This window comes from Corella eumyota, chromosome 7, assembly GCF_963082875.1.
Source record: "Corella eumyota chromosome 7, kaCorEumy4.1, whole genome shotgun sequence".
Classification (NCBI taxonomy): Eukaryota; Metazoa; Chordata; class Ascidiacea; order Phlebobranchia; family Corellidae; genus Corella; species Corella eumyota.
This window is the reverse complement of record NC_137496.1, coordinates 1,640,926-1,666,301: the sequence shown is the minus strand read 5'-3', so window position 1 is coordinate 1,666,301 and position 25,376 is coordinate 1,640,926. Positions and strand designations below refer to the sequence as shown.

The following is a 25,376-nucleotide window of genomic DNA, read 5'->3' as shown; positions in this document are numbered from 1 at the left end:
TTTTTATTTTAATATTTTTAAAATTTTTGATTTCAGTTGGGAGAGAAGGTTAGATGGTCGAGGTCGAATATATTATGTTGACCATAATACCAGGACAACAACGTGGCAGAGACCAACTCTAGCTCGTGTTCAAAACTTCCAAGATTTCAGGGATCACAGAGCCAATGTTATGAACCAAAGACAAGTATGTTGATTATAAAATCGCTAAAAAAATTTTATTTAAAGAAAAAAAAAATCATTTTAAGTTAAAAAAATATATTTTTTTTTAGGCTTTTAACCAAAGATATCTTGTTACTCCGGGCAACAATAATAACCCTGCCCCCTCACCCTCCACTACAAGCACCTCTGATACAACCCCTGCTGTCCCACCTCAACCTGATGATGGAATGGGCACACTTCCAAAAGGATGGGGTAAATTGGGACTTTTTTAATGTTATAATTACTTTTATCATGGTACAAGTTAAAAGTGTTGATTATGGCATCAAACCACAAGACGTAAGGCTTAAGGTTCGAACCTCACTATTGCCACCTTATAGAGTCCAGCGTTTATGAATAACTTAACCATGTAACAACAAAATAATATAAAACCTATTACCTTAAGGTGATACAAAAAAAAAGTATTTCAAAATTTAAATGATTTATTTTTGTTGTTTAAAAAACAAAATTTTGTGTGTTTTAGAGCGTCGAACTGAAGCAAACGGTCGTGTTTATTTTGTGAACCACAACACAAGAACAACACAGTGGGAGGACCCGAGAACACAAGGGTAACAATTTATTTTGTTTGTTTAAAATATTTTATTGATTTAAAAAACAAATATTTGAGAATATTCCTTCTTACAATGTTAAAAAAATCATTTAATGGATTTCGGGTATATGTCCGTTGTAAGATCGAAATTTTAGTTGTTGTAATAGGGTCACAACTTTTAACTAATACTTGTCTTCCATAATTTATCAGCACTACAATCAGCAGTTTTGTCCATTTTGGGGACTTACAAATGAAACATAAACTGAACATACTTATATATACATTGAACTAAACATACTTATATATATCATCCACTAAGCTTTATTATATATAAATAACATACTGACAAGTTGCTTTTTGATCTTTTAATTTTTATCTAAGTATTAATACTAATTTATTTTTAACTTTTTAGAATGGTGAACGAGGCTCCAGTTCCCCAAGGTTGGGAGATGAGATTTACAAACGAGGGAGTTCGATATTTCGTTGATCATAACAACAAGACAACAACATTTCAAGACCCGAGGTCTGGTTCATCCAAATCTACAAGGTAAAACAGTTATTTTAAATAAATGTTTGTTTAATTTTATGCCTGTTTAAACATTATACAATCATTAAATATAGCTTACTGATGCTTTATTATTACAAATAAATAATTCATTAGAATAAACAAAACTCCATTTTAAAAGTCTCATGTTACTATTTAGGCATACCTATACATTGTTTTTAGCTTAATTTATTATATATTTATATTTACTCTAAACTTTTACTCTCTTTAAGAAGAATTGTAATCTAAAATTTATATTTGCAGTCGTTCTGGGTCCTATGGTGTTCCTATTGCATATGAGCGAAGTTTCAAATGGAAACTTGGACAATTTAGATATCTTTGTCATGTAAGAAACCAACCATCTTATATTTTTCCCTTTTTTGTTGTAAAAAGTTGTTACAAATATTGTTTTTGTCTTCTAGTCGAATGCTCTACCAAGCCATGTCAAAATCAACGTTACCAGACAATCAATTTTTGAGGATTCCTTTCAACAAATCATGCACTTACAAGCTTATGATCTAAGAAGAAGACTTTACATCACATTTAAAGGGGAAGAAGGGTTAGACTATGGTGGTGTGGCAAGGTAAATCAAATACAGCATTAACTTTAATGTAATTTTTTTTTAACTTTACAGCATTATCTTTTATACAACATTAACTTTAATGTAATTTTTGTTCAAAGGTTTGTTTTACTAGAAGTGGTTTTTAGAACCATGTAGTTAGAATCTAGAATTAAATAAACAAACACATAAAGAATGGCTGAGTTAAATATTAATAACATTACTGTTTGTTATTTGTTAATTTATGTTAATGTCTGTACAATACACTGAAAATTTCTAATATTAAATCTCAATTGTTAATTTTTTATATCTTTATCCTTGTTATGGAAAAATAGTCTTCACAACCCAAACATAGAGTAGCATCAGTTTCTCTGACTTTGACATTTTTGGATTTTATTGATTATGATTGCTTGATAATTAGGCTGCTGATTAAGTATTGGCTTAGCAGGAGTTTATATCGCATATAAGGCCTTAATCAAGGGCGCTACAGCATGAGAGCAGTTGAAATCAAACCCAGGATCTCATGTAGTGAAGCCAAGTGTTTTGACCACTACAACTAACAATAATTGCTTCATCTGAATTTTATTTTTATTTTTTAGAGAGTGGTTTTTTCTTGTCTCTCATGAGGTTTTGAACCCAATGTATTGCTTGTTTGAGTATGCTGGTACCACCAACTACACCATGCAGATCAACCCAGCTTCTACCATCAACCCAGATCATATTCATTACTTCAGATTCGTGGGCAGATTTATTGCTATGGTAGGTGTTAAAGTTTTGATTAAATTAAAGTAAATAATCAAGGTTAAATTTAATTTTTTAACCACAAAAGCATGGGCAATCTAAAACAACTAAAAAATGATATTTTGGCGGTAATTTCAAGAATTCAAAATGCTATAAACTTTTTAGTTATTGATGATTTGTCATTTTAGCTCACTTACTAAAGCATTCTTGATACAAAATTCTGTAAATATAGCATTCTTCTCTATTTAATATCATGAACTTTTTTTAAACTTTTTAATAACTTGTGACTTGTTGTAGGCACTTTACCATGGCAAGTTTATTGACACTGGGTTCTCTCTTCCCTTCTATAAGAGGATGTTGAACAGAAAACTCACAATCAAGGACATTGAGTCAGTTGATGAGGAGTTTTACAACTCACTTGTGTGGATTCGGTCAGTTTAAATATAAATTTTTGCAATTGTCCAAATTAAAACCAAATGCCTGGGATTTACCATACGAAAGCCCATTTTTTTTGTCTTAGTAAATGACCGATTTTCTCGTCTAAATAAAACCAATAATCTGGTTATATCTCAAATAAAAAAAAGACAATTATCCCGTCTAAATTAAAAGACCAATATTCTGGTTATTCCTATATGAAAGACCATTTACCTGGTTTGAATAAAAACAATGATCTTGTCTAAATATGTAAGACAATTTGTTGGTTATTAACCAGCCATTAACAACATAAACCAAACTGGCAAATTTTAACAACCAAACAAAAATCACTAAACAGAATTTTTTTGTAATAGTGACAACAACATTGAGGAATGTGGATTGGAATTGGACTTCACGATGGACTTTGAAGTTTTGGGGAAAGTTGACACGATTGAGTTGAAAGAAGGTGGAACCGACATGCCAGTCACCGAGGAAAATAAAGAGGAATACATCAGGTGGGAATTAATTTGGCAATAATCATTTTTTTCCAGCTGAACATTTAAATCATTTTCTAATTTAACTATTACATCCTTTCGTCCAATTAAAGAGCCCAATTATTTAACTTCTAATAATTTTACATTTTTTCCAGGTTAATGATTGATTGGAGATTTTCCAGAGGAGCAGAAAAACAAACGAAATCGTTCCTCGATGGTTTCAACGAGGTTGTTCCACTTCAGTGGTTGCAATACTTCGACGAGCGTGAACTCGAGGTCAGTGGTTTTGATTGGTTAAGATTTTAACTGATAAAAAAGCAATAACTAACAACATTTTACCAAAATCTTTTATACTTGATCTTCATAATATTTCTTATAATTAAAGTATGTGCTTCTACTTTGGCTACACATATTATATTACCTGATTTTTGTTTAGTTAATGTTGTGTGGAATGCAAGAATTTGATGTGGATGATTGGATGAGGAATACCATCTACAGAAACTACACAAGAAACAGCAAACAAGTAAAATATTAAAAATATTTATTTAACCAGTTAAGTTCAGTCTCTGCATTTAAATTTGTTGTAATATGGTCGCCACTCGCAACTAATATTTAACTTGTGTACCACAAACTAAGTTTTATTTATTTAAGCCCTCAAGGGTTAAACATCTATTCACCAAGTTCCATTATATGTAGATTACCTTATTTAAAAATGTCTTGATTTTCTACTTTTGTTAAAGTTTTTTTTACCAATTATTAATGTTCTTAGGTGACTTGGTTCTGGCAATACATCAGGGAGATCGACAATGAAAAGAGAGCTCGCCTGCTTCAATTTGTAACTGGAACTTGTAGGATTCCTGTCGGTGGTTTCACTGAACTTTTAGGTAGGAAATTACTCAAAAAAGAAACAATTACCAATAAGTTATATTAAAAACTTTACAGAAAAAAATTAAACAAATTGGTATACTACAACAGTCAGTTGCATGTTTATTAAATATGCATTGCCTTTTGCCTAATTGAGTGTTTGTTTAAGAAAACGGTATGTTTAGTTTAGGGAGTGTTAAAACTAATTAGTTTACATTAAATTTGTTATTTAAAGGGAGTAATGGTCCGCAGAAATTCTGTATTGAGAAGGTTGGAAGGGAGACTTGGCTGCCTAGGAGTCATACATGGTAAGTTAAAAATTGTGTAGCACAAGATATTGTCTGTTTTATATAAATTTTGGCTATTTTCAGGATAATATTTATTTATTTTTTTTTTTTAGTTTTAATCGACTTGATCTGCCCCCTTACAAGAGCTACGAGCAGTTGAAAGAAAAATTAACTTTAGCCATCGAAGAAACCGAAGGATTCGGCCAGGAGTGAGGGGGGTTACCCTAACGTAGTACCCAGGATAACAGACCAACGGATTAATTATATGCAAGATGGAGGGCAGTCAGTCGGTCGGACACTTACAGACATTATGGCCGACTGTCCGTTTGCAGGTTTAAAACGGTGTACACAGATAGAATGTGTGACTGTTTATTTTATTCTTAATATTTAATTATTTTATTTGTCGAATTATGTAAAACTTTTCGATGTATAACAAGGGGTGTTAATATTTCAAAACACTGATTTTTAAAGGGATTAAAGTTATTATTTTTGATAGAAAGAGTTTGTTGAAAAGCATAATACATTATATTTTTGAATATTGTAAAGGATATTTAAAGACATGTTATGTAAAAATTTTAAACAAATTTTGTTATAAGTTTTAGATTCTTGTTTTGTCGTTTAAAATTGTAGTAGCATAATTCTTTTTGTGTAAGATGCACTAGCATATTTATATTTCCAAGCGGTTCTGTAAAGTAGTACAATTTATACAAAATATGAATCTTGTAATTTAAACTAAATGTTTTTGTTCCCTGTTTTAGTTGGCCATTTTTATTTTACAGCTAAGCTTGATATTATAGCAGTTTATTGAAATATTTAAAAATTCTTGATTGTTTAGCTGTGAAAAGAATATTATTTTGGATTAAATGTGTCTTTTTCAATCCATGTATGCTGTCTAATAGGAATATATTTTATTTTACATTTCTTTGTGGTTATCTAGTTGGTGGATTTTATAACTTGACAACTTTACTTCTTTTTAATCTATGATTGCTTCTACTACAGAATATCAACATTTTTATTAACTAATTTTACAAATTTACATATTTAATTGTTTGTATAAATTTAATAATATTGTTCTATATACTAATGGGTCGGAGGCCTTTTTGTAAACAAATTATTATTGAACAATAGAATGCACATTAGTAAGAAAGTGGTGTAAAAATTGTTAATTAGATCTATTTTGCAATTGTGAATCTTTTATCCCATTCTTGTTAATTGGTATTTTGTATAAACCAATAATGTGTGCAAACCTTTATTTGTCTTTGTTTTATGCGATATGTACAATAATAAAATCGCTTCAATTCCGAAATTGAGTAGTCACCACAAATAGCATTATTGACACTTGCTATTTGATAGGTTAAAACTTTTTTGACTGTGATGCACTGTTACTAACTTTTATGCTTTCATATGCGTATAAGGTGATGTAAGAATGTGCTAGATTATTACGTTGTAATCAACATCACCTTGCTAGATATTCGTGCAAGGTGATGTCAAGAACAGTGAGACATTTTGTTAATAGTTTTTAGTAAAGTAAACTACATTATATAAAACTTCTGTTTTCTTATTTTCAGACTTTTTTAAACAAGTAATTGCAATAGACCACTACTTTATTTGAAAGCACAACTGTTGTTGAAATATATCTACTAACATGGAAGAGAATATGGTACATGGAATACTTACTACTCCTGATGGCAAAGTTAAAGAATTTTCGTTTGAAATTGAAGGCAAAAGTTTAAAAAACACAAAAGATGCCGTATTAAAACTAAAGGAAATTACAGGTAAAACATTAACAGACATTATTACGGATGCTACCCAAAAAACTGGACAACAACCGGACGCTAAAAAAGCGAAAACTAGTTAAAGTTCCTCCCCGTGATTTTCGAAGTTGTACTCGTGGTTTTCAAAATCCGCATGTTTTTTCGGATCCAATAAATTGATATCCGTTTCTTCAGGATCCACGTCATCCAATCCATGCGGATTTTTGTAGTCCGGATGCTCGTCAGGTTTTTCGCCTTAAATAAACGCATACTATTTTTACTTGACTGTTTTTTTTGGTATACTAAAGTCATTTTTTAAGCCCCTTAAAAAGTTAAGAGTTGTTACCTTCATGTGCTGTAACAGCATTTTCAAGTAATTCTTTCTCTTCTTCTGCCCATTTCCGTCTTCTTTCTTCCTCTTCTTCAGGATCATCTATTGGATGGAGTTGATCGTGCCAACTAAAGTCATACTCTGCACCATTCATATGCTCATGTTTGTTCAAGTTCTAAAGTTAAAAGCAAAAATCATGTTTTTTGTTCAAGCAAGAATGTTTTATAAGAGTCATCAATGCATTTGTTTATTGATTACCCATAGCCTTATATAGTACTTTTTACAGTAATTTTAATGGCAGTTTCACGGGTAGTTAGGCTGTATAGTTAATTAAAATGGGTTAAAAATTCTACTTTACCTTTGGTCCAGTAATCCCATTTGATATTATGAAGTCCTGTATGTTCTTAACCGAAACTTTGTCTTCATACGATACCTATATTAGAAAAAAAAGTAAACAAATTGTTTTATTATGTGGTCTAAAAAGTTAACAATTTCCACTACTGTTTGTTGAGTAAACAAAACATAAGGGGTTGATCTTATTCACTGTATATCGTAATATAAATTCTGGTTGGTGTCACTAATGTAGTAATAGGTCATTTTTGTTAAAAGTTTTATTTTAACACATTTATCCATAACATTTCTTGCTTTGCAAGAATGTTTTGTCTAGGGTTCAGCTGTCTTTGGATTTCAGTTAACATAGAACTGTTTTTTTTAGATGTAAGTCTTAAATTAAACTTACAGATCCTTCTTTTGTGAACATTTTAAACGAGGGGTACTTTATGTGGACGTCAATTTCTCCGTCGTTATTGCCAACGTTCATTCTTCCAAACACAACCGTTCTGTTTCCTCTCATTTCCTTGGCAACTGCGTTCATCACGGGCAAAGCGGCATCCGATTCTTTTTGGTTGTCAATATCTTAATATAGAGATTTGAGTTGTTTTTTTGAGGTTTAAGTGTGAATTAATATACTTGCATATATCCTAAATTCCTAAACTCAATACATGTTGTATATCAGTTTGTTTTAATTAACATAGTCATAGATGTTTTATGCGTTTTGGTGTTTGTGTTGAAAGTCTTGCTTAACTTATTATCGTAGAAAATCCATTTTCTTAGAACTTACAATACATCATGAAGATCGTTCTTGTTTTATCAGCAATAAAATCAAGATAGGTTGATCCAACCAAGACCTTAACATCATAATCGTTCCAATCAGATGGCCTTTCTTCACTTCTGATATTTCTCTGTATAAAAAAGGTTTTAACAAAATATAGCTCTTCTATATTAAGTCTTATAGTACAAATGAGGACTGACTCTACAGCCTAATTTAAAAAAGAAGCTTTTTTTTTAAGGTTGTCATTTCTGACATTGACATCCTGTACGTTAATTGCCATTAAGCTGAACAGTTTGTTCATATTTCAACACAAATACGACTAAAAAAACACTTTCAATCACGTTAAAACTTTGAATTACAAAATGAAAGTATAAAATACCTAAATATTTTATAATATTGTATTATACCTGAATTCTTCCATCCACAACGTCGTTGGTGAACTGTACAAAAGTTTTGTAATTAAGATCTTTATTCCTTGGTATGAAACGGGAATGAAACTTGTCAATTTTTGTCATTCGAATGCAGGGCAAATCTTTTTTGACATCGATGTGGTAATAGGTGATCATATTAAGAACTGATTCTGTGCTTGGATCAATATGAACGAACACTACTTCATTCTCCTACAGTCAAAACAAACCAAAAAGTGAATGTTATATGGTATGGAAAAAAGAAGGATTTTTATGAAAAAAATTAACACTATAGTGTTATATTCAAACTTAAAAAAATAAATCAAATGTGCTTTAAGTTGGCCCATTGGCAAAAGTTGGTCCATTGTTTGATAAAATACTCCATAACTTTACAATTGTATTTACTTTACGTTGGAACTTTCTGGCAGCATCTTTAAAGTCTTCAAACGTATCTTGAAATTTTCTATCCTTGGATGACATAAATAAAAGATGCTGATACGTAACAGTGGGATCGTGAAGTTTCCAGCTATACTAAATTTTTAACATAAATATAATCGTAGGTTTAAACAAATATTTGTGACATTCATTCAGATATTGCTTGATAAACAAAGTTAAAATTAGCATGTTAAATGGCAATTCCAAGTCAACATATTTACTGTTTTTGTTCAGCCTAGAATAGTAAACTTTATAGATTTATTGATGTTAGTCATTCCAATTTTACATCTATAAATATCTAAATAATTTGAAGTAAATGCTAAATATATTCGTTTGGCAATAAGTATTTTACGTAGGCTAAGTCTATTACACATTCGATGTTTATTTGTTTAATCCTAAGGAGAAAGGAAAGTGGATATATTTCTAAATGTTATATATCGAAAGGTTATAAAGGTTATAAACCCGTTATTTTACTGTGTGGAGGGAGTTAGTAACCTTTATATTTAAAAATAAATATTAGAAGTATGATGGAATGTTGTGTAGGGCAAAGTGTATTGATTTTAATTACATTACCCAAGGTTTCCTGAATTTATAACATATAAGGAACACATGTATACTATCACGTACGTCTATGGTTTTGATATAAAACAACCAAGAAACAACCAATACTTTAATCTTAAATATAAATATAAAATTAGCTGATACAACCATATGTTGTGGTTGGATTGGAGGTTGAAAATGTATATACAACTAAGCAGTTATCGAATGTGGTTGTATAAATAAATAACCTTGTGTTTGTATGTGAACCGTTGGCGCATATTTTAAAAATACTGACGTATGTATGTTAATATGACTGCAACTGATGCGCTTCGATCAATGTTACTAAATAAGGATTAGATTTCGCGTTTGTTTGGGTTAGTACGACGTAATATTTTCTCCTCAAAGCCGAAAAAAGTTACAATTCGCGCTATTGGCGTTCCAGTCTATAAATCAAGATCAGGTCAAATGTAAATTTTTATTACTCACAGACCATAATGCTAACTTTGTGGGACTAATATAGTATAATAGGCGGCTCACAACAGGTGTTCATAAACTGCCTGTGTAGGTGGATTATTATGTGTTAATACGAGTCATATACTTACATCATGTTCGCTGTGCTTCATCACAATAGGTTCGGTCTCGAATTCGATAAACTGCAACAACTTTTTAAGATCGTTCACATCGCCCTTGTACACAGCCTTTGCATTGTCCTCAAACTAAAAATAATAACAAGGTTTTAATATAAGTAAATGCCTTTTTTTATGTGATAAATCTTTCATCGACTCCTGCAAGTAATCTTATTGTTTGCCCCTGCCATTATTAATAATTGCCAGCCTTTCCTACAACATTACGTCATTGGGATAGATTATGAGTGTAATTTACCCCATTTCCTGTGATGTTAAACATGTTTTTAAGACTAGCCACGTTATTATGTAACGTTCATAAAGGTCACGGGAAGCGGATAACCCAAAATTCATTTTTATTTTCTCATTTAACTTTTCGGTGTTTAAGAAAAATACGCAAAACCATTTAAAAATAAGATAATTTTTCACGTAGTTTTAACCCCTAGTTATTACTTTATTTAAACCCTTTTAAATGTCGAATATCCTAGCATTCTTTTCTCCCTCGGTAATGGTTGTAATATGACCCCGATTTGATCCGCAATTACCTTTTTAAAGACGCAAACTGTTCCGCTGACCAGTCCCAAACTTCGACCCAAACTGGCTGACGTCACGATCGCAAATCTGGGTAAAGTCATGCGGGGGTTGTACACAAAATATTCGCTCGCCTTGTAGAAGTTATCATATGCATCCTGTGGTGATTTCTAAGAATATAAAACCACAAATGTTACAGAATCATACCCACAGACAAAAGCAATTGAAGTGTGTAGGCTTCACATGATACATACACAGGTGTTTTTTCAGTAAAATGATACAACTTGCTATTAAGCAGGTGATGGTTTATATAACATTACACTGTAGTTGTTACAGCGGGCTTTAACTTACATAAAACTTTGTTATATAAAGCCTTAGAATTGGCTGTTTACGCTTACTTAATCACCATTTAATCTGGTATACTTACTCCTGGAAAGCAACCCACTATCACGCAAGTCGTTTCTTTTAACTCTTCCAGTTCTTTGGCGATGTTTATTGGAATGGGAACATTCATAGCTAGGTCGAGCCATGTCAGAATACTCTTTGATTCTCGCTTACCTGTTGGAAAATATTCAAGAGGTCAAACAACAGGAAGTTGTGTGGAATGAATTACTGAAATTTACCCGCAATTTGTAATTAAATTTATGGTAATTAAATCGTGCCAGACGGCTGCAACCATTTAAAAGTCTGCCGAATGATATTTAAATCATTTCATCTGGCAACATTTCTACCATAAGAATAATTTATTATATAAAAAATGATGTGTTATTGGTCTTAAAATTCAGTTAGTTTAACACGCTAAACTATTATGTTAAATTTCATAACACGCTTATTGTATAAAAACCCACAAATTAAAGTGCTTTACAGCTAAATGCCTTCGATCATTTTAGATAAGTCTTTTCATTGTGTATTAAGTATAACCTATCAAATATCGTATACTTATAGCATCAGCATATCCGGTTACCAACGATTTCGTCACTCTGTTTCTTTATGATGCCACTTGAATCGATAAAACATCACTTAACCTTATAGACAAGGGCGGTAGCCTAATACGTGCTGGTTCTCGCGTATGTTGTAAGGTTAGTATAAGCGTTTAAAGTCCTTAGACATTTATGTGAACTTAAGCATAACAATTCCCCACTAATTATGTGTAAATGCTTGTAATATTCGCTTTGAAATTAAGCAGTGAATAGGAAAATTGTCGTGTCATTATTAAAGCTAGATCGTGAAAGAGTTTTTTTGAATATTAAGTTTGAGCATACGGCGTTTCGCAAAGCGATTTGGAAAAAAATAATCGATATAAAGAGAAAATGACCACCGTCTGCTTCTATATAAAACCTGTCGACAGTTTGTTTTCTCAGAACGCTTAGCACAAGTTTGCTAAAACACAACTGCCCACAGGAGTTGCCTAACTTTTTAGAATTTGACTTTCAACAGCTCATTTTCCGCAGAATTTAGCATGTAAAGGCTTTATTAGATCTGTTATCACTTAGAGTAAGTTAAAGTGTGGGAAAGTCGCCTAATAGCATTTGTTTAGACTTTCTGTATATGATTTTGTATAGAGATTCAGTCAAGTGAAAAATCTTTTTTATAATACGGTGTAATTTAGTTTTAAACGTGAAAAAGTAAGCTGCAAAAAGATTTCAAGTCCGGTATAGCGCTTAAATAAACATTAACATACCTCGCGGCTAAATTAATATCTTGTTTATATATACGAGCGACACATAACTTAGGTAATAGCGGGGATATAAGCGTTTGCAAGCTGCGATCGGCCTTATCTAAATGTTAAAGTAAAGTCTTATTATGGTTCGAAATCTTAGATTTCGAAACATATTGTTATTGTCATTATATTTATTATTATTATTATGGTTCGAAATCTTAGATTTCGAAACATATTGTTATTGTCAGTGTATTTATTATTATTATTATTATTATTATTATTATTGTTTTTATTCTTTCTAGTCAGAATTTTGAAAGACGATAACTTTTGTTCTTTAAAACAAAAAGTTCTAAAATTTTAGTATGTTTGTTATTATCCCAACGAATCGCAAACCTCCTATTTACGACATTTAATTATCACTAATTACTAATTAATAGGTGTTTGTTTATTAAAATTTAAAGATTGTTATTAATTTTTTAAATCTTGGTCAATTGTATATCATGATATTACTAACTCAAAAATGAATTACAATTTTTATCACTAATTACTAATTAATGGGTGTTTGTTTATTCAAATTTAAAGATTGATATTAGGTTTTTAAATTTTGGTCGGTTATATCTTATTATATTTAAAATTTGAAGATAATTAAAAAATAATTCTTGTTTGTTTGTTATATTAAATGCTGGTTTGTTAATAAAAAATCAAAGGTATGCAATATTCTTAGTTAATGTTTACGGATATATTTTTTATTTATAAAATTTTATGTTAAAAATAATCAAATAATTTCGAACCATGTTTTATTTATCAAATAAATCTAGTTATTATTATGGTTCGAAATCTTAGATTTCGAAACATATTGTTATTGTCATTATATTTATTATTATTATGGTTCGAAATCTTAGATTTCGAAACATATTGTTATTGTCATTATATTTATTATTATTATGGTTCGAAATCTTAGATTTCGAAACATATTGTTATTGTCATTATATTTATTATTATTATTATTATTATTGTTTTTATTCTTATTTGACAAATTTTGAAAGACGATAACTTTTGTTCTTTAAAACTAAAAGTTCTAAATTTTTAGTATGTTTGTTATTATCCCAACGAATCGCAAACCTCCTATTAACGACATTTAAATGTCACTAATTACTAATTAATATATTTTATTATTAAAATTTAAAGATTAAATTTTCTGAAATTTTAATATGTTGTAGGTATTATTATTTTGTATGTTGCTGTTTAAAATGAAGATTTAACTCTAGCTAAATATCGTTTAATCATTATTTTAGTTTTTTTATAAAATAACGAATCAGTGTGAGTTTAACGCTTGAATAATTTAATAGCGTTCTGGTCGCCGTCAAAAATCGTCCTTTTCGCTGTCAATTGAAGTAAAAAATATTGGTTAAAAATTTAAGTCAAATGTTAAAGGATAAGTCAAAAATGTGTAAAATTTTTTTTTAATTGTTTTGTTATTATTATATTTTAATACTCGTTTAATTGTTTTTATTCTTATTTGACGAATTTTGAAAGACGATAACTTTTGTTCTTTAAAACTAAAAGTTCTAAATTTTTAGTATGTTTGTTATTATCCCAACGAATCGCAAACCTCCTATTAACGACATTTAATTATCACTAATTACTAATTAATATATTTTATTATTAAAATTTAAAGATTAAATTTGCTGAAATTTTAATATATTGTTGGTATTATTATTTTGTATGTTGCTATTTAAAATGAAGATTTAACTCTAGCTAAATATCGTTTAATCATTATTTTTGTTTTTTTTATAAAATAATGAATTAGTGTGAGTTTAACGCTTGAATAATTTAATAGCGTTCTGGTCGCCGTCAAAAAACGTCCTTTTCGCTGTCCATTAAAGTAAAATTGAATATTTTAACCATATTATTTGTTTTTTATTTTCAAAATAATAAGGATAAAATATTTAATTCTGAGAGAAACTCACGGGTTTATAAACGTTATAGTAGTATTTGTAAAGTTCCTATCGCATAACAGTAACCACCATTGTTAACGTAATTCCAATCAGACCCACGAAGTCCAAAATATAGGTCAAAGTATTTACCATAAAAATTAGATATCGATGTTCGTTCTCAAATTTTGTTTACTTGCGTATCATAACATAAAAACTCTAAAAATGTGTGAAAACTTACATTTTTTTGTTAATTTTACTTTAATACTACTTTAATTATTAAATAGTTTATCACTGATTACTTATTATTAATTTATTAAATATTAAATGCTTGTTTTTTATTAAAAATCAAATCAATATTTGGTTTTTACATTTTTATCGATTAAATATTATGACACAAATAATAAATCCTTTTTTTAATCCTTATATTATTTTGCAAATAACATTCATTACATAGTTATATTACGAGGTTTAATGCAAAAAATGCATTTATGTTTTGGTTTAACAAATTTGTATGGCACTGGTTATGCTCTATTTTCTCTTGTTTAATAAGTTTAATCTTTTTTGAATTTTAAGGTCACGGGACTGGACTAGTTTTATTTCTATTGTTCTAGGCTCTAACTTCCTATGCGTGGTCTTTATTGCGTTGGTCACGCTTTATTTAATCTTTGTTTAATGGTTTCTTTTCTTCTGAAAATTTTTACGGCGTCAAGACTGAATCCGTTTTTTATTGTTTTGCGCTGTAAATTCCTGTGAGCGTCGTTAAAAACTCTATCCCGTGGTTCGTGCTCCATTTGCGATTACCTAATAAGTTTTTTTGTTTAAATCTAGTTTAATTAATAAACCTACTAAATAAATTATATTTATAAAAAAAATCAAACAATTTCGAACCATATTTTATTTATCAAATAAATCTAGTTGTTTTTATTCTTATTTGACGAATTTTGAAAGACGATAACTTTTGTTCTTTAAAACTAAAAGTTCTGAATTTTTAGTATGTTTGTTATTATCCCAACGAATCGCAAACCTCCTATTAACGACATTTAATTATCACTAATTACTAATTAATATATTTTATTATTAAAATTTAAAGATTAAATTTGCTGAAATTTTAATATGTTGTTGGTATTATTATTTTGTATGTTGCTATTTAAAATGAAGATTTAACTCTAGCTAAATATCGTTTAATCATTATTTTTGTTTTTTATAAAATAATGAATCAGTGTGAGTTTAACGCTTGAATAATTTAATAGCGTTCTGGTCGCCGTCAAAAATCGTCCTTTTCGCTGTCCATTAAAGTAAAAAATATTGGTTGAAAATTTAAGTAAAATGTTAAAATATAAGTAAAAAATGTGTAAAATTTTTGTTTTAATTGTTTTGTTATTATTATATTTTAATACTTGTTTGATTACTAAAAAATTAAGATCGGTATTTTGCTTTTAAATTTAGTTTACTTTTATATTACAATATCAATAAGTGCGTGTTCGCTTGTTAAAATTAGGTTTAAATATACAAAAGTTTATATTTAAATTTATAATTTAATTAATAAACCTACTAAATAAATTATATTTATAAAAAAGAATCAAATAATTTCGAACCATATTTTATTTATCAAATAAATCTAGTTGTTTTTATTCTTATTTGACAAATTTTGAAAGACAATAACTTTTGTTCTTTAAAAGTAAAAGTTCTAAATTTTTAGTATGTTTGTTATTATCCCAACGAATCGCAAACCTCCTATTTACGAAATTTAAATGTCACTAATTACTAATTAATATATTTTATTATTAAAATTTAAAGATTAAATTTTCTGAAATTTTAATATATTGTTGGTATTATTATTTTGTATGTTGCTATTTAAAATGAAGATTTAACTCTAGCTAAATATTATTTAATCATTATTTTAGTTTTTTTATAAAATAACGAATCAGTGTGAGTTTAACGCTTGAATAATTTAATAGCGTTCTGGTCGCCGTCAAAAATCGTCCTTTTCGCTGTCCATTAAAGTAAAATATATTGGTTGAAAATTTAAGTAAAATGTTTAAGTATAAGTAGAAAATGTGTAAAAATTTTTTTTTAATTGTTTTGTTATTATTATATTTTAATACTCGTTTGATTACCAAAAATTAAAAACGGTATTTTGCTTTTAAATTTAGTTTACTTTTATATTACAATATCAATGAATGCGTGTTCGTTTGTTAAAATTAGGTTTAAATTAAAAAAAGTTAATATTTAAATTTATAATTTATTTAATAAACCTACTAAATAAATTATATTTATAAAGAAGAATCAAACGATTTCGAACCATATTTTATTTATCAAATAAATCTAGTTGTTTTTATTCTTATTTGACAAATTTTGAAAGACGATAACTTTTGTTCTTTAAAACTAAAAGTTCTAAATTTTTAGTATGTTTGTTATTATCCCAACGAATCGCAAACCTCCTATTAACGACATTTAAATGTCACTAATTACTAATTAATATATTTTATTATTAAAATTTAAAGATTAAATTTGCTGAAATTTTAATATGTTGTTGGTATTATTATTTTGTATGTTGCTATTTAAAATGAAGATTTAACTCTAGCTAAATATCGTTTAATCATTATTTTAGTTTTTTTATAAAATAACGAATCAGTCTGAGTTTAACGCTTGAATAATTTAATAGCGTTCTGGTCGCCGTCAAAAATCGTCCTTTTCGCTGTCCATTAAAGTAAAAAATATTGGTTGAAAATTTAAGTAAAATGTTAAAATATAAGTAAACAATGTGTAAAATTTTCGTTTTAATTGTTTTGTTATTATTGTATTTTAATACTTGTTTGATTACTAAAAAATTAAGATCGGTATTTTGCTTTTAAATTTAGTTTACTTTTATATTACAATATCAATGAGTGCGTGTTCGCTTGTTAAAATTAGGTTTAAATATAAAAAAGTTCATATTTAAATTTATAATTTAATTAATAAACCTACTAAATAAATTATATTTATAAAAAAAATCAAACAATTTCGAACCATATTTTATTTATCAAATAAATCTAGTTTGGCTTGTTTTTCGAAAAATAAACATAAGCTTTGGTTATTCGTGGTACACATGTCTATACTATTTACTTAAACGATGCTGGTTATATTTTGCAGATTTAATTTAAAGTGAATTATAATAAAACTTAATATGAGGATTCAGCATGTTTTAAGTGTTGTTGCTGCCTGCTTTGAAAGCATTTTTGGCGGCATGGTGATCGGGTGGCCCTTACTTACATTTGTGTTAGAAGATGAAGGGTATTACAGTTATCTGTGTGAAAATGGGACTGTATACAACACCACTACAGAAGAAATGATATTAAACACCACGGGCAATCAGACAACACCAGAAAGTCCAACTTGTGCCAATCAAGACGAAATTTTCAGCCTTATTTATTCTGTTATAATTGGTGCCATACTAGGTGGGTCGTTCTTCAACGGGCTCATGTTCAATAAGCTCGGGACTTGGATTTCAAGAGCTATTGGTATCGTTCTCTATACAACAGGCTGTTTGGTTGTGGCCACTTCGACAAGCGAACAGTCTTGGATTATATTTCTAGGAGCTGTCATTCTTGCTGCAGGTGGATCGTATTATTATATTTCAAGCATACAGTATGCAAGTCTTTTTCCTAAAATCAAGTCAACTTTGGTGTCAGTATTCACTGGTGTGTTTTTATCATCAGCCACGACGTTTTGGATCGTCTTACAGGCTCATAGATCTGGGATATCGTTCCACAAAATTTTTTACGCGTTTTCCTTTGTCGGCATCCCGAGCGTGTTTATCACATTATTCCTGACACCGCGAATGCATATTCCGATACAACCACCGAAGGATTACAAATACGGAATTCAAACACTCTGCTCCCAAAGTACGGAAGGAAGGGTGGAAGCCGAGGAAGAAGGTTTGACCCCAAACGATAAAGATGTAGCCACAGTAACGCCCGAGGCTAAAATCCCTTCTTTGTTTTCATGTATTCGCACCAAATTCTTTTTCTTCACGTGCGTACAAATATGGGCTTTGCACATGAGAAATATTTTTTTTATGGGTACGATTGCGCCATGGATCAAAAGTATTACACAAACAGATGAAGAACTTAACAGATACACTGATGCATTTGCGATCTTTTTATTTCTAAGTGGCCCTGCTTCACCCATTATTGGGGTTACAACTGACGCTCTTATTTCCAGGTTTCGAAACACAGAGGTATCCGACAAAGCAGCTAGATTAAAGGCCTATGCTATTTCTGGATTTATTGTCAGTACAATTGGACTTATTTTTTCTGTGTGTGTTACAATACCTAACCTGCCTTTACAATATTTCTCTTATGTCTTGTTTACTTTATTCCGCAGTTCGATTTACAGTTTTACTTGTATCTGTTTAGCTGGCCGCTTTCCGTCTCGACATTTCGGGACTTTGTTTGGGATAATTGGGTTAATGAATGCAGCACTTACATTTCTATCTGAACCTATGCTTAAATGGACCAATAACTCATTTGGGGGAAATTTCTTGGTTGTTAATATTATCCTATTAGCATTTTCTTGTCTTAGCTTTTCCCATCCAATATATCTTCTCATTGAATATCGAAAAAAATCGAAAAGTCAAAACTAAAATTGTTTCTTTCTACTCTTTCTACTACGATTTATTCTATCTATTAACACTTCGACATATATATTTCTGCATTTTTTGACTTTTTATGTGCTTGCCTGTATACATTCATTAAAAGCTTAAAAAAATACGTTGTCGTTTTAAATATTTATAAAATGAATAATGTCACCTATAATATGTTTGGTCAATGTTCTCCGCTCGGGCGTGTGAATAAATACGAAAACTTGTTTTATGTTACACGCGGATTTTATGATATTTTTTATTAATTTTCTGTAATTCTAAAATCCTGTATTTCCCATGTTTACCCATTGTAACTAATACGCTGGTTTACTATTCCTATAACTGATACACGCTAACAACTTTTCGTTTAAAATATCAGGTACAAGTAACATTGTAATACTTTAAGTTTGCTGGTTGTCGGTTTAATTTAATTTGGCCACAAATTTGTTATTTTCCTATGTTAATGCGCGGTCGATGGCTGATCAAATATTTGTTTATAACTCACCATAAAATACCGCATTGAATCAGCGTTTTACTTTGAGAATACTATGTTGGTTAACTTGTTGCCCAGATTATAAACTTATACAGATATAAAAAGGGAGTACTATTGGCATAACGTAATAATGTTTTAAATGTACAAAAGTTTAGTTCTGTTAGAATATTAAGTATACGTTTAATAAAGTTGTCTTCATTGCTCTTAGGTGTTTGTTTAAGTAATATACGACGATGGAAATTCAACATGTGCTTAGTATTGTGTTTGTTTGCTTGGAAATGTTTTTTTATGGAATGATAAGTGGGTGGCCGTTACTGTCAACTGTTTTAAAAGAAGAGGGATATTTTAGCTACCTATGTACGGGTAATGAAGCCAGTTCTATAGCACCTATACATACAACTGTACTGACACCTACAACAGAAAATATATCGCATACCAATGTTGGACCCATTCATCCAACCTGTACTAAACAAGACGAAATGTACAGTTTCTTATACTCAGTCATTATTTCAATTCTAGTCTTTGGTGTGTTCTTCAATGGAATTTTATTCAACAAAATAGGAACTTGGTTGTCCAGGGCTTTTGGTTTAACGCTTTACTCGGTTGGGTGTTTATTAGTTGCAACGTCATCAAGTGATACGTCATGGTTTTTATTCGCAGGAGTGGTTTGTTTAGCTCTTTGTGGTTCAATATTCTACATTTCGAGTATCCAATACAGCAACTTGTTTCCGAAAATTAGATCAACTTTAGTGGCTTTGCTAACAGGGGTGTTTCTCAGTGCTACTTTAACGTTCTGGATTATATTGCAGCTTTATCGTTCAGGATTTTCATTTCACAGTATGTTTTTTGCGTTTTCAGTACTTCCCATCCCAAGTATATTCATTACCTTGTTTTTAACACCTCGCATGTTTATTCCAATGGACCCAAATAAAGGGCACATCTACGGTATTCAAGCAATATGCAAACAAGCCAAAGAAGTTGAAGTAAACGATGAAGAAATTACATTAAACGGCCCAGAGATTGTCGTAGAAAAATCTAAAGACCAAGGCCCTTCGCTTTGGTCGTGCATCAAGACTAAGTTTTTTATGTTCACTGCTATTCAAGTATGGTGCTTACATGTACGAAATATTTTCTTTATTGGTAACATTTCTCCTTGGATAAGGAGCATAACAAACAATGAAGACGAGTATTTTAATTACTCAAATGTATTTGCGATTTTCTTGTTTTTATGCGGTCCTGCATCGCCAATTATTGGGGTGATAACTGACACTGTACTTTCTAAACTCACTCGTCAAAATTTTTCAACCGAAGTAGCAAGGTTTAAAGCCTATGCAATCTCTGGCACTATTGTAAGTGTGATTGCAATTTCTTTTAACATATTTATTCTAATACCATGTTTGCCACTTCAGTATTTTTCATTTGTGTTGTTTACTTTGTTCCGAAGCTCGATTTACAGTTTTTGTGGGATATGCTTAGCAGGCAAATTTCCTTCCAGATTCTTCGGAACTATATTTGGTTTAATCAGTTTGGTAAACGGGGCGTTGTCTTATGTTTCAGAACCGTTGCTCAGATTAACCAATAACTCCTTCGGTGGAGATTTTACTGCTGTGAACCTAATGTTACTGGGGGTATGTCTTATAAGTTTCGTAAGCCCAATATATTTTTTTCACGAATATCGAAAAAAGTCAAGACTTTATTAAAACACAGTTTCTCTTGCTAATATTGTTATGTACATTTATAATAAAATTGTCGGTAACTTAATCTTTTTCTTTTTTTAGTAAGTTGTGATCACTTTTAGTTATTTTATCAAGTCTAGTTTTACAATGACTGATCCATTTAAATTTGAACCAAAAAAAGTTTTCTAAGTTAAGATTAAATCAAAGTATGGACTTTATAATTAACTTAAATGACTTTTAAAAAATAGCAAGTTTAATTAAGAAACTAGCTTATATATATATATATATATATATATATATAAATCAAATTCAAAACACAACTTATATTAAAAATATTTTTGTTTTTTATTTACAAAAGATACACATCCGCTTTAAACAATTTATAGCAAACTTACCGTGATAGTCGTAAGCTTTTCCATTTTTAAACATACGAAGGGTTGGGGTTTGGTAAACTGGATATTCCTTGTGGGCTTCAGGATAACGCTCCGCATCCAAAGTCCCCAGATGAATAATTGATTTCTTGTCCGAAAGTGACTCTTGAACCTTTGCAAGTTCAGTTTTCGCTTTTGCGCTCTCCTTGTTTTTACCATCTGAAAATTTAAAGAATATTTAAATATACTTAATCAGAAAAAGGTAAATTAAAGAAATTTCGAAACTTTCAAACTTTTATCAACAAATCATTTTTATTTATATATTTCTTTTTGACGAGTATTAGACGACCCACTTTTTGCAACTACAGGTTTATATATAGTTTACACGCAACTATAAGTTTATTTTGATAAAAATAAACTAAGATTTTATTAATACTTTATTAAGGATGTACTTACAATATAACACCAGTACAAATTTGTACTTAGATAAAGCTGGTACAAAACTATGCTCGTCCAAAGTTAGAATCCCATTTTTTCTTGGAAAGTATTTGTCATCGTCTGCTTGAACATAATTCCAACTAAACAGAACGACGATAAGAACCCAAATTTGAACAACATTCATAATTAAGGTATATGGTAAACTAGTTAAACTTTTGTAGGTTAGAATTCCATTTTAACATGTGTTAGAATACGTGTACATATTTCACACTAACACGTGTATATATAAGTACTAAGTACGTTTGAAATAACAATGAGCATTTTGTTGTTATTTTAGATGTTTGTTTTAAAACTACGTTTTGGCTTACAGTTTTAACTGTAAATGTGTCAGTTTTCGAGCTAAGAGTTACAGTAGTTTTAAATTTGGCTTAAGCCCACAGAGCCTCGTGACGTCATTAGTACATTAATATTGAGTATATTGTAATTTTTTTTTTTAAATCATTTTTACATTTTATACAAAACTTACTAATTTTTTAAAAATTATTTTATTAAATAAATTCTTCCGTCGAGGATAAATTATATTACATCACAAATTTAAACACGGCTTTTGCCTTGAGGAGTGATAAGAGAACGTTGTTTATCTCGCTTTGTTAAAGGCAGGGTTCTGCATTACAGTATAGTTTTATATCTTAAATTTCTAAAAGGAATAGCTAAGAATAGAAAAAGTTTTATAGTTAAGTGTATTTTTACCAGTTTAAAACGTTTGCTATGTTAAATATATTAAAATATGGCAAAAGTTGTCTAAATTATGCATTGTACTTTCAGATAAAAATTATGTATATTCACATTATTAAGAAGCTTATGATAAAAAGGCCAATCTTTGAACAAAGTAATGGATGTAAAATTACATTTGATACATTGAAGGTAAGTTTTGGTTATTTATAATCGAAATATAATTGTTATTCATAATAAAAATATGTTAACCTTTTTTGTAAGTTTTGTTAAACCTTATATATTGGACCTTCCCACGTCGAGGATAAAATATAAAAATTTAAACTTAAAAAGATTTATTTTATTCGGATAAGTTTTAAAATTTATTTAAATTTGATAAAAATGGTGACCAAGATCACGTGACCACAGACGTGAGGCTCAAAATCACGTGACCACAGACGCGACGTATATTCACGTGACTTAACGCTTGTGGGGCGGACGGGAAGTAAGCCAAAGCAAAAAACTTGACGTATAATATTTTGTATTACATCTTCATGGCGATAATAGCGTTTTATTAAAAAGTGAATTTAATAATTATTTTATAAACCATATTTTTAAATGCAGGGCATCTTTTTGCCAAGTTATAAATATAAACAACATTTAAGTGCTTCACAACAATGCTACAGTTTAGAAGATAGGCATACTGTTCTTGTTTGTCATTAAATTTTACTTACTAAAATTTGCATAACTTATTTAAATTAATATTTCTAATTTTTACGCTTATGATTACAGAATGTCGCACAACAATAACATAGAAGTTAAATAACTTAAAAAGTTTTTTAGTTTAAATATTTACTTAAGTTAATCAAATTTTAAAAATGTTTATAATTTTTAACTTTTACTTAAAATATTTATAGTGACTTTAAGATAATGATAATATATAAAAGCAGTCTTGTCATAGTTTGTACCAGTTACATTATATTTTAACTTGCTTCTATTAATTTTTAGAACATTTTGAAAGGTGTGGCTCTTAAGACAATCAGCCTGAAAGTAAATCGCAATAAAAAACCTGACCCCATTTTATTTGATACAAATTTTTTGTTTTCGGTAAGTTTAAACAATACTGTATAAATATTATCACTGCGAAAGTTGTGTTTAATTAAACGTATTAGTGGTAAATGTATGATGTAAGTCACAGAAATTCAACAAAAAATGTCCAAAATTCTTTTTTTTTAGTTTCATTATAATTTTTTTACTGCAAGATGGTGCACGAGAGTCGCTTTATTTCAAATTTTATTTTTTGATTAAAATATGATTTTTAAATTGTTAAAAACAGATTTTAAACGTTAGGATGGCTTATAGTAGACTGTAAGTGCCTTTTTTGTAAAAAAATGCAAAAATATTTTTTTTCATTTTTGGCCAAATTTAGCAAAAACACCAAGGCTATATATACCCTTGTAGAAAATGCCAAAAATCGCTGTTTTGGGGAAAAAAAGTAAGTCAACAAAATTTGACAAAAACTTGATTTTAAAGACGTTAAACTGACTTATATTAAATTAAAAAGATTTTTTTGCCCCAAAATGTCAAAAATTTTTTTTTTTTGAATTTTTTAATTTTTTTTTTGAATTTTATAAATTAATTTTTTTACCGCAAGATGGTGCACGGGAGTCGTTTTTTTTTCAAATTTTATTTTTTTGATGAAAACGTGATTTTTTAATTGTTAATAACAGATTTAAAACTTTAGAATGGCTTATAGTAGACTGTAAATGCCTTTTTTGCAAAAAAATGCCAAATTATTATTATTTTTTTTGGGCCAAATTTAGCAAAAACACCAAGGCCATAGAAAATGCCGAAAATCGCTGTTTTGGGGGTATGGGGGATTTGGGATTTAGGGGGTGACCCCGAATATATTAGGAGGTGGGGGCACAATTTAATATTGTTTACTAAAATCGTTTAAACAAAGGTCATAATTTTTATCAAGTTTTTACGTTTATATTTCTAAAATTTATTAAAATTTTGACTAAACGGTCTTCTCATAATACGACCTGTACTAGTTGTGTTATATTTTCAAACTACTTTTAATTAATTTTAATATTTTATTAAGAAACGAATACCGCTGAACTTGGGCATGGAAGCAGTGGGAATCCAAGAATTAAATCAAACAACATCAGTTCAATTATAGTTAACCAATTAGATAATCTAAAACTCAGCAAGTAAACTTTTTATTTACAAATCAAAACATTGTCAGTTCGGTTGTGGTGTACTGCAAAGGTTTATGAACATCAATGCTGCCGTTTAATAGATGAGTAAAGATATATTTTCATTTGTAAAAAATCTAACGCTTACTTTTTGCAGAGTTATGCCAACAATCTAGCTCAATCAATTTACTTTGCATTTTGTGTGGCCTTCCCACAATCGTGGAGACAATTTATTAAGCCCCAATTTATGGAGACCCTTATTTCTACCATGACCGTTTGGATAAATGGAATAAAGCCTATTCTGGGAAAATATGAAAAATGGAATTATTTTGACCTGGAACCAAGAGAAATGGGAAAAGAGGAAAACATAAAAGTGAAAAGTATGAAATTTCAGGACTTTTAACAATAACCAACTTTTCGCAAGTACGTTAAAATTAATATTTGCACAAATTTTGAATAAGTTAACATTTTATTCCTGTTTCATATCTCTTTTGGTCTTGGATGTTTGTTATTATATCTTACAGTTCTTGAATTACCAATCGTATCAGTACTGATATATTAAATTATAAAAAGTTTTCGAACAACTACTTGAGTTTAACTTGCCTAATTTTTACTTTTTTTCAGAAATCTACGGACGAGACAAAAATCGTTGGAGCAGCTGCTGCTTCTAATACAGCTCTTTGCACAGAATCTATAAACTAAATTAACCCAATCTCAAGCACTTATTTTAAATATGTTTATTCTTCATATTGTCCATACTAATTACCTAATTGTTTTACCTTTTTTATAGTTACATTTGCAAAAGAATTAAATGTTAACTATTGCCTTTACTTTGTGCCCCTTTTACTTTGTGCTTTTTTACTTTGTGCTTTTTATCTTATGCTTTTTTTA

General features: G+C 29.4%; 4 protein-coding genes and 1 long non-coding RNA gene across 9 annotated transcripts in view; 4 read left to right on the top strand and 1 right to left on the bottom strand.

Annotated features, from left to right (window-relative positions):
• Positions 1 to 6,797, top strand: part of LOC145760520 (NEDD4-like E3 ubiquitin-protein ligase WWP1) — an 11,542-nt gene extending 4,745 nt beyond the window's left edge. The window contains exons 10-23 of the mRNA XM_082574432.1: positions 37 to 184; positions 270 to 411; positions 680 to 764; positions 1,158 to 1,292; positions 1,554 to 1,635; positions 1,712 to 1,872; positions 2,448 to 2,607; positions 2,887 to 3,020; positions 3,378 to 3,518; positions 3,653 to 3,773; positions 3,934 to 4,020; positions 4,267 to 4,381; positions 4,597 to 4,669; positions 4,762 to 6,797. Coding sequence (XP_082430558.1) covers positions 37 to 184; positions 270 to 411; positions 680 to 764; positions 1,158 to 1,292; positions 1,554 to 1,635; positions 1,712 to 1,872; positions 2,448 to 2,607; positions 2,887 to 3,020; positions 3,378 to 3,518; positions 3,653 to 3,773; positions 3,934 to 4,020; positions 4,267 to 4,381; positions 4,597 to 4,669; positions 4,762 to 4,861 — 1,684 coding nt within the window. The 3' untranslated portion in view covers positions 4,862 to 6,797. The remainder of the gene's footprint in view (positions 1 to 36; positions 185 to 269; positions 412 to 679; positions 765 to 1,157; positions 1,293 to 1,553; positions 1,636 to 1,711; positions 1,873 to 2,447; positions 2,608 to 2,886; positions 3,021 to 3,377; positions 3,519 to 3,652; positions 3,774 to 3,933; positions 4,021 to 4,266; positions 4,382 to 4,596; positions 4,670 to 4,761) is intronic.
• Positions 6,235 to 21,783, bottom strand: LOC145760522 (protein disulfide-isomerase-like). The gene is made up of 12 exons (XM_082574433.1): positions 21,595 to 21,783; positions 21,163 to 21,357; positions 10,808 to 10,938; positions 10,395 to 10,550; positions 9,829 to 9,942; positions 8,657 to 8,782; positions 8,252 to 8,464; positions 7,854 to 7,974; positions 7,473 to 7,648; positions 7,092 to 7,166; positions 6,749 to 6,908; positions 6,235 to 6,657 (listed from the first exon to the last, which is right to left on the bottom strand). The coding sequence occupies exons 1-12, from the start codon at positions 21,758 to 21,760 to the stop codon at positions 6,503 to 6,505; spliced, it is 1,788 nt and encodes a 595-aa protein (XP_082430559.1). The 5' UTR covers positions 21,761 to 21,783; the 3' UTR covers positions 6,235 to 6,502.
• LOC145759226 (equilibrative nucleobase transporter 1-like) lies at positions 17,114 to 18,615 on the top strand. Its single transcript, XM_082573002.1, has one exon. It carries the CDS (start codon positions 17,144 to 17,146, stop codon positions 18,599 to 18,601), a length of 1,458 nt encoding a protein of 485 aa, XP_082429128.1. The 5' UTR covers positions 17,114 to 17,143; the 3' UTR covers positions 18,602 to 18,615.
• LOC145759225 (equilibrative nucleobase transporter 1-like) lies at positions 19,322 to 20,930 on the top strand. The gene has a single exon (XM_082573000.1). The coding sequence runs from the start codon at positions 19,325 to 19,327 to the stop codon at positions 20,789 to 20,791; it is 1,467 nt and encodes a 488-aa protein (XP_082429126.1). The 5' UTR covers positions 19,322 to 19,324; the 3' UTR covers positions 20,792 to 20,930.
• LOC145760523 (uncharacterized) lies at positions 21,133 to 25,376 on the top strand. Of its 5 annotated transcripts, XR_014286596.1 has the most exons (7): positions 21,133 to 21,767; positions 22,402 to 22,500; positions 23,296 to 23,394; positions 24,111 to 24,204; positions 24,392 to 24,500; positions 24,643 to 24,908; positions 25,110 to 25,376. It is a non-coding gene; the product is annotated as an uncharacterized LOC145760523 (long non-coding RNA). The 5 variants fall into 5 exon arrangements; XR_014286593.1 differs by lacking the exon at positions 24,111 to 24,204; XR_014286595.1 differs by having other exon boundaries at positions 24,392 to 24,908.

Excerpts from the sequence above, each read along its gene's own strand:
- LOC145759226 (XM_082573002.1), top strand. The coding sequence starts at position 17,144 with ATGAGGATTCAGCATGTTTTAAGTGTTGTTGCTGCCTGCTTTGAAAGC.
- LOC145759225 (XM_082573000.1), top strand. The coding sequence starts at position 19,325 with ATGGAAATTCAACATGTGCTTAGTATTGTGTTTGTTTGCTTGGAAATG.
- LOC145760522 (XM_082574433.1), bottom strand. The coding sequence starts at position 21,760 with ATGAATGTTGTTCAAATTTGGGTTCTTATCGTCGTTCTGTTTAGTTGG. Across the intron at positions 10,551-10,807 it reads TAGTGGGTTGCTTTCCAGGA|AAATCACCACAGGATGCATA; the intron begins GTAAGTATACCA and ends TTATATTCTTAG. Across the intron at positions 7,975-8,251 it reads TTGTGGATGGAAGAATTCAG|AGAAATATCAGAAGTGAAGA; the intron begins GTATAATACAAT and ends TTTTTTATACAG.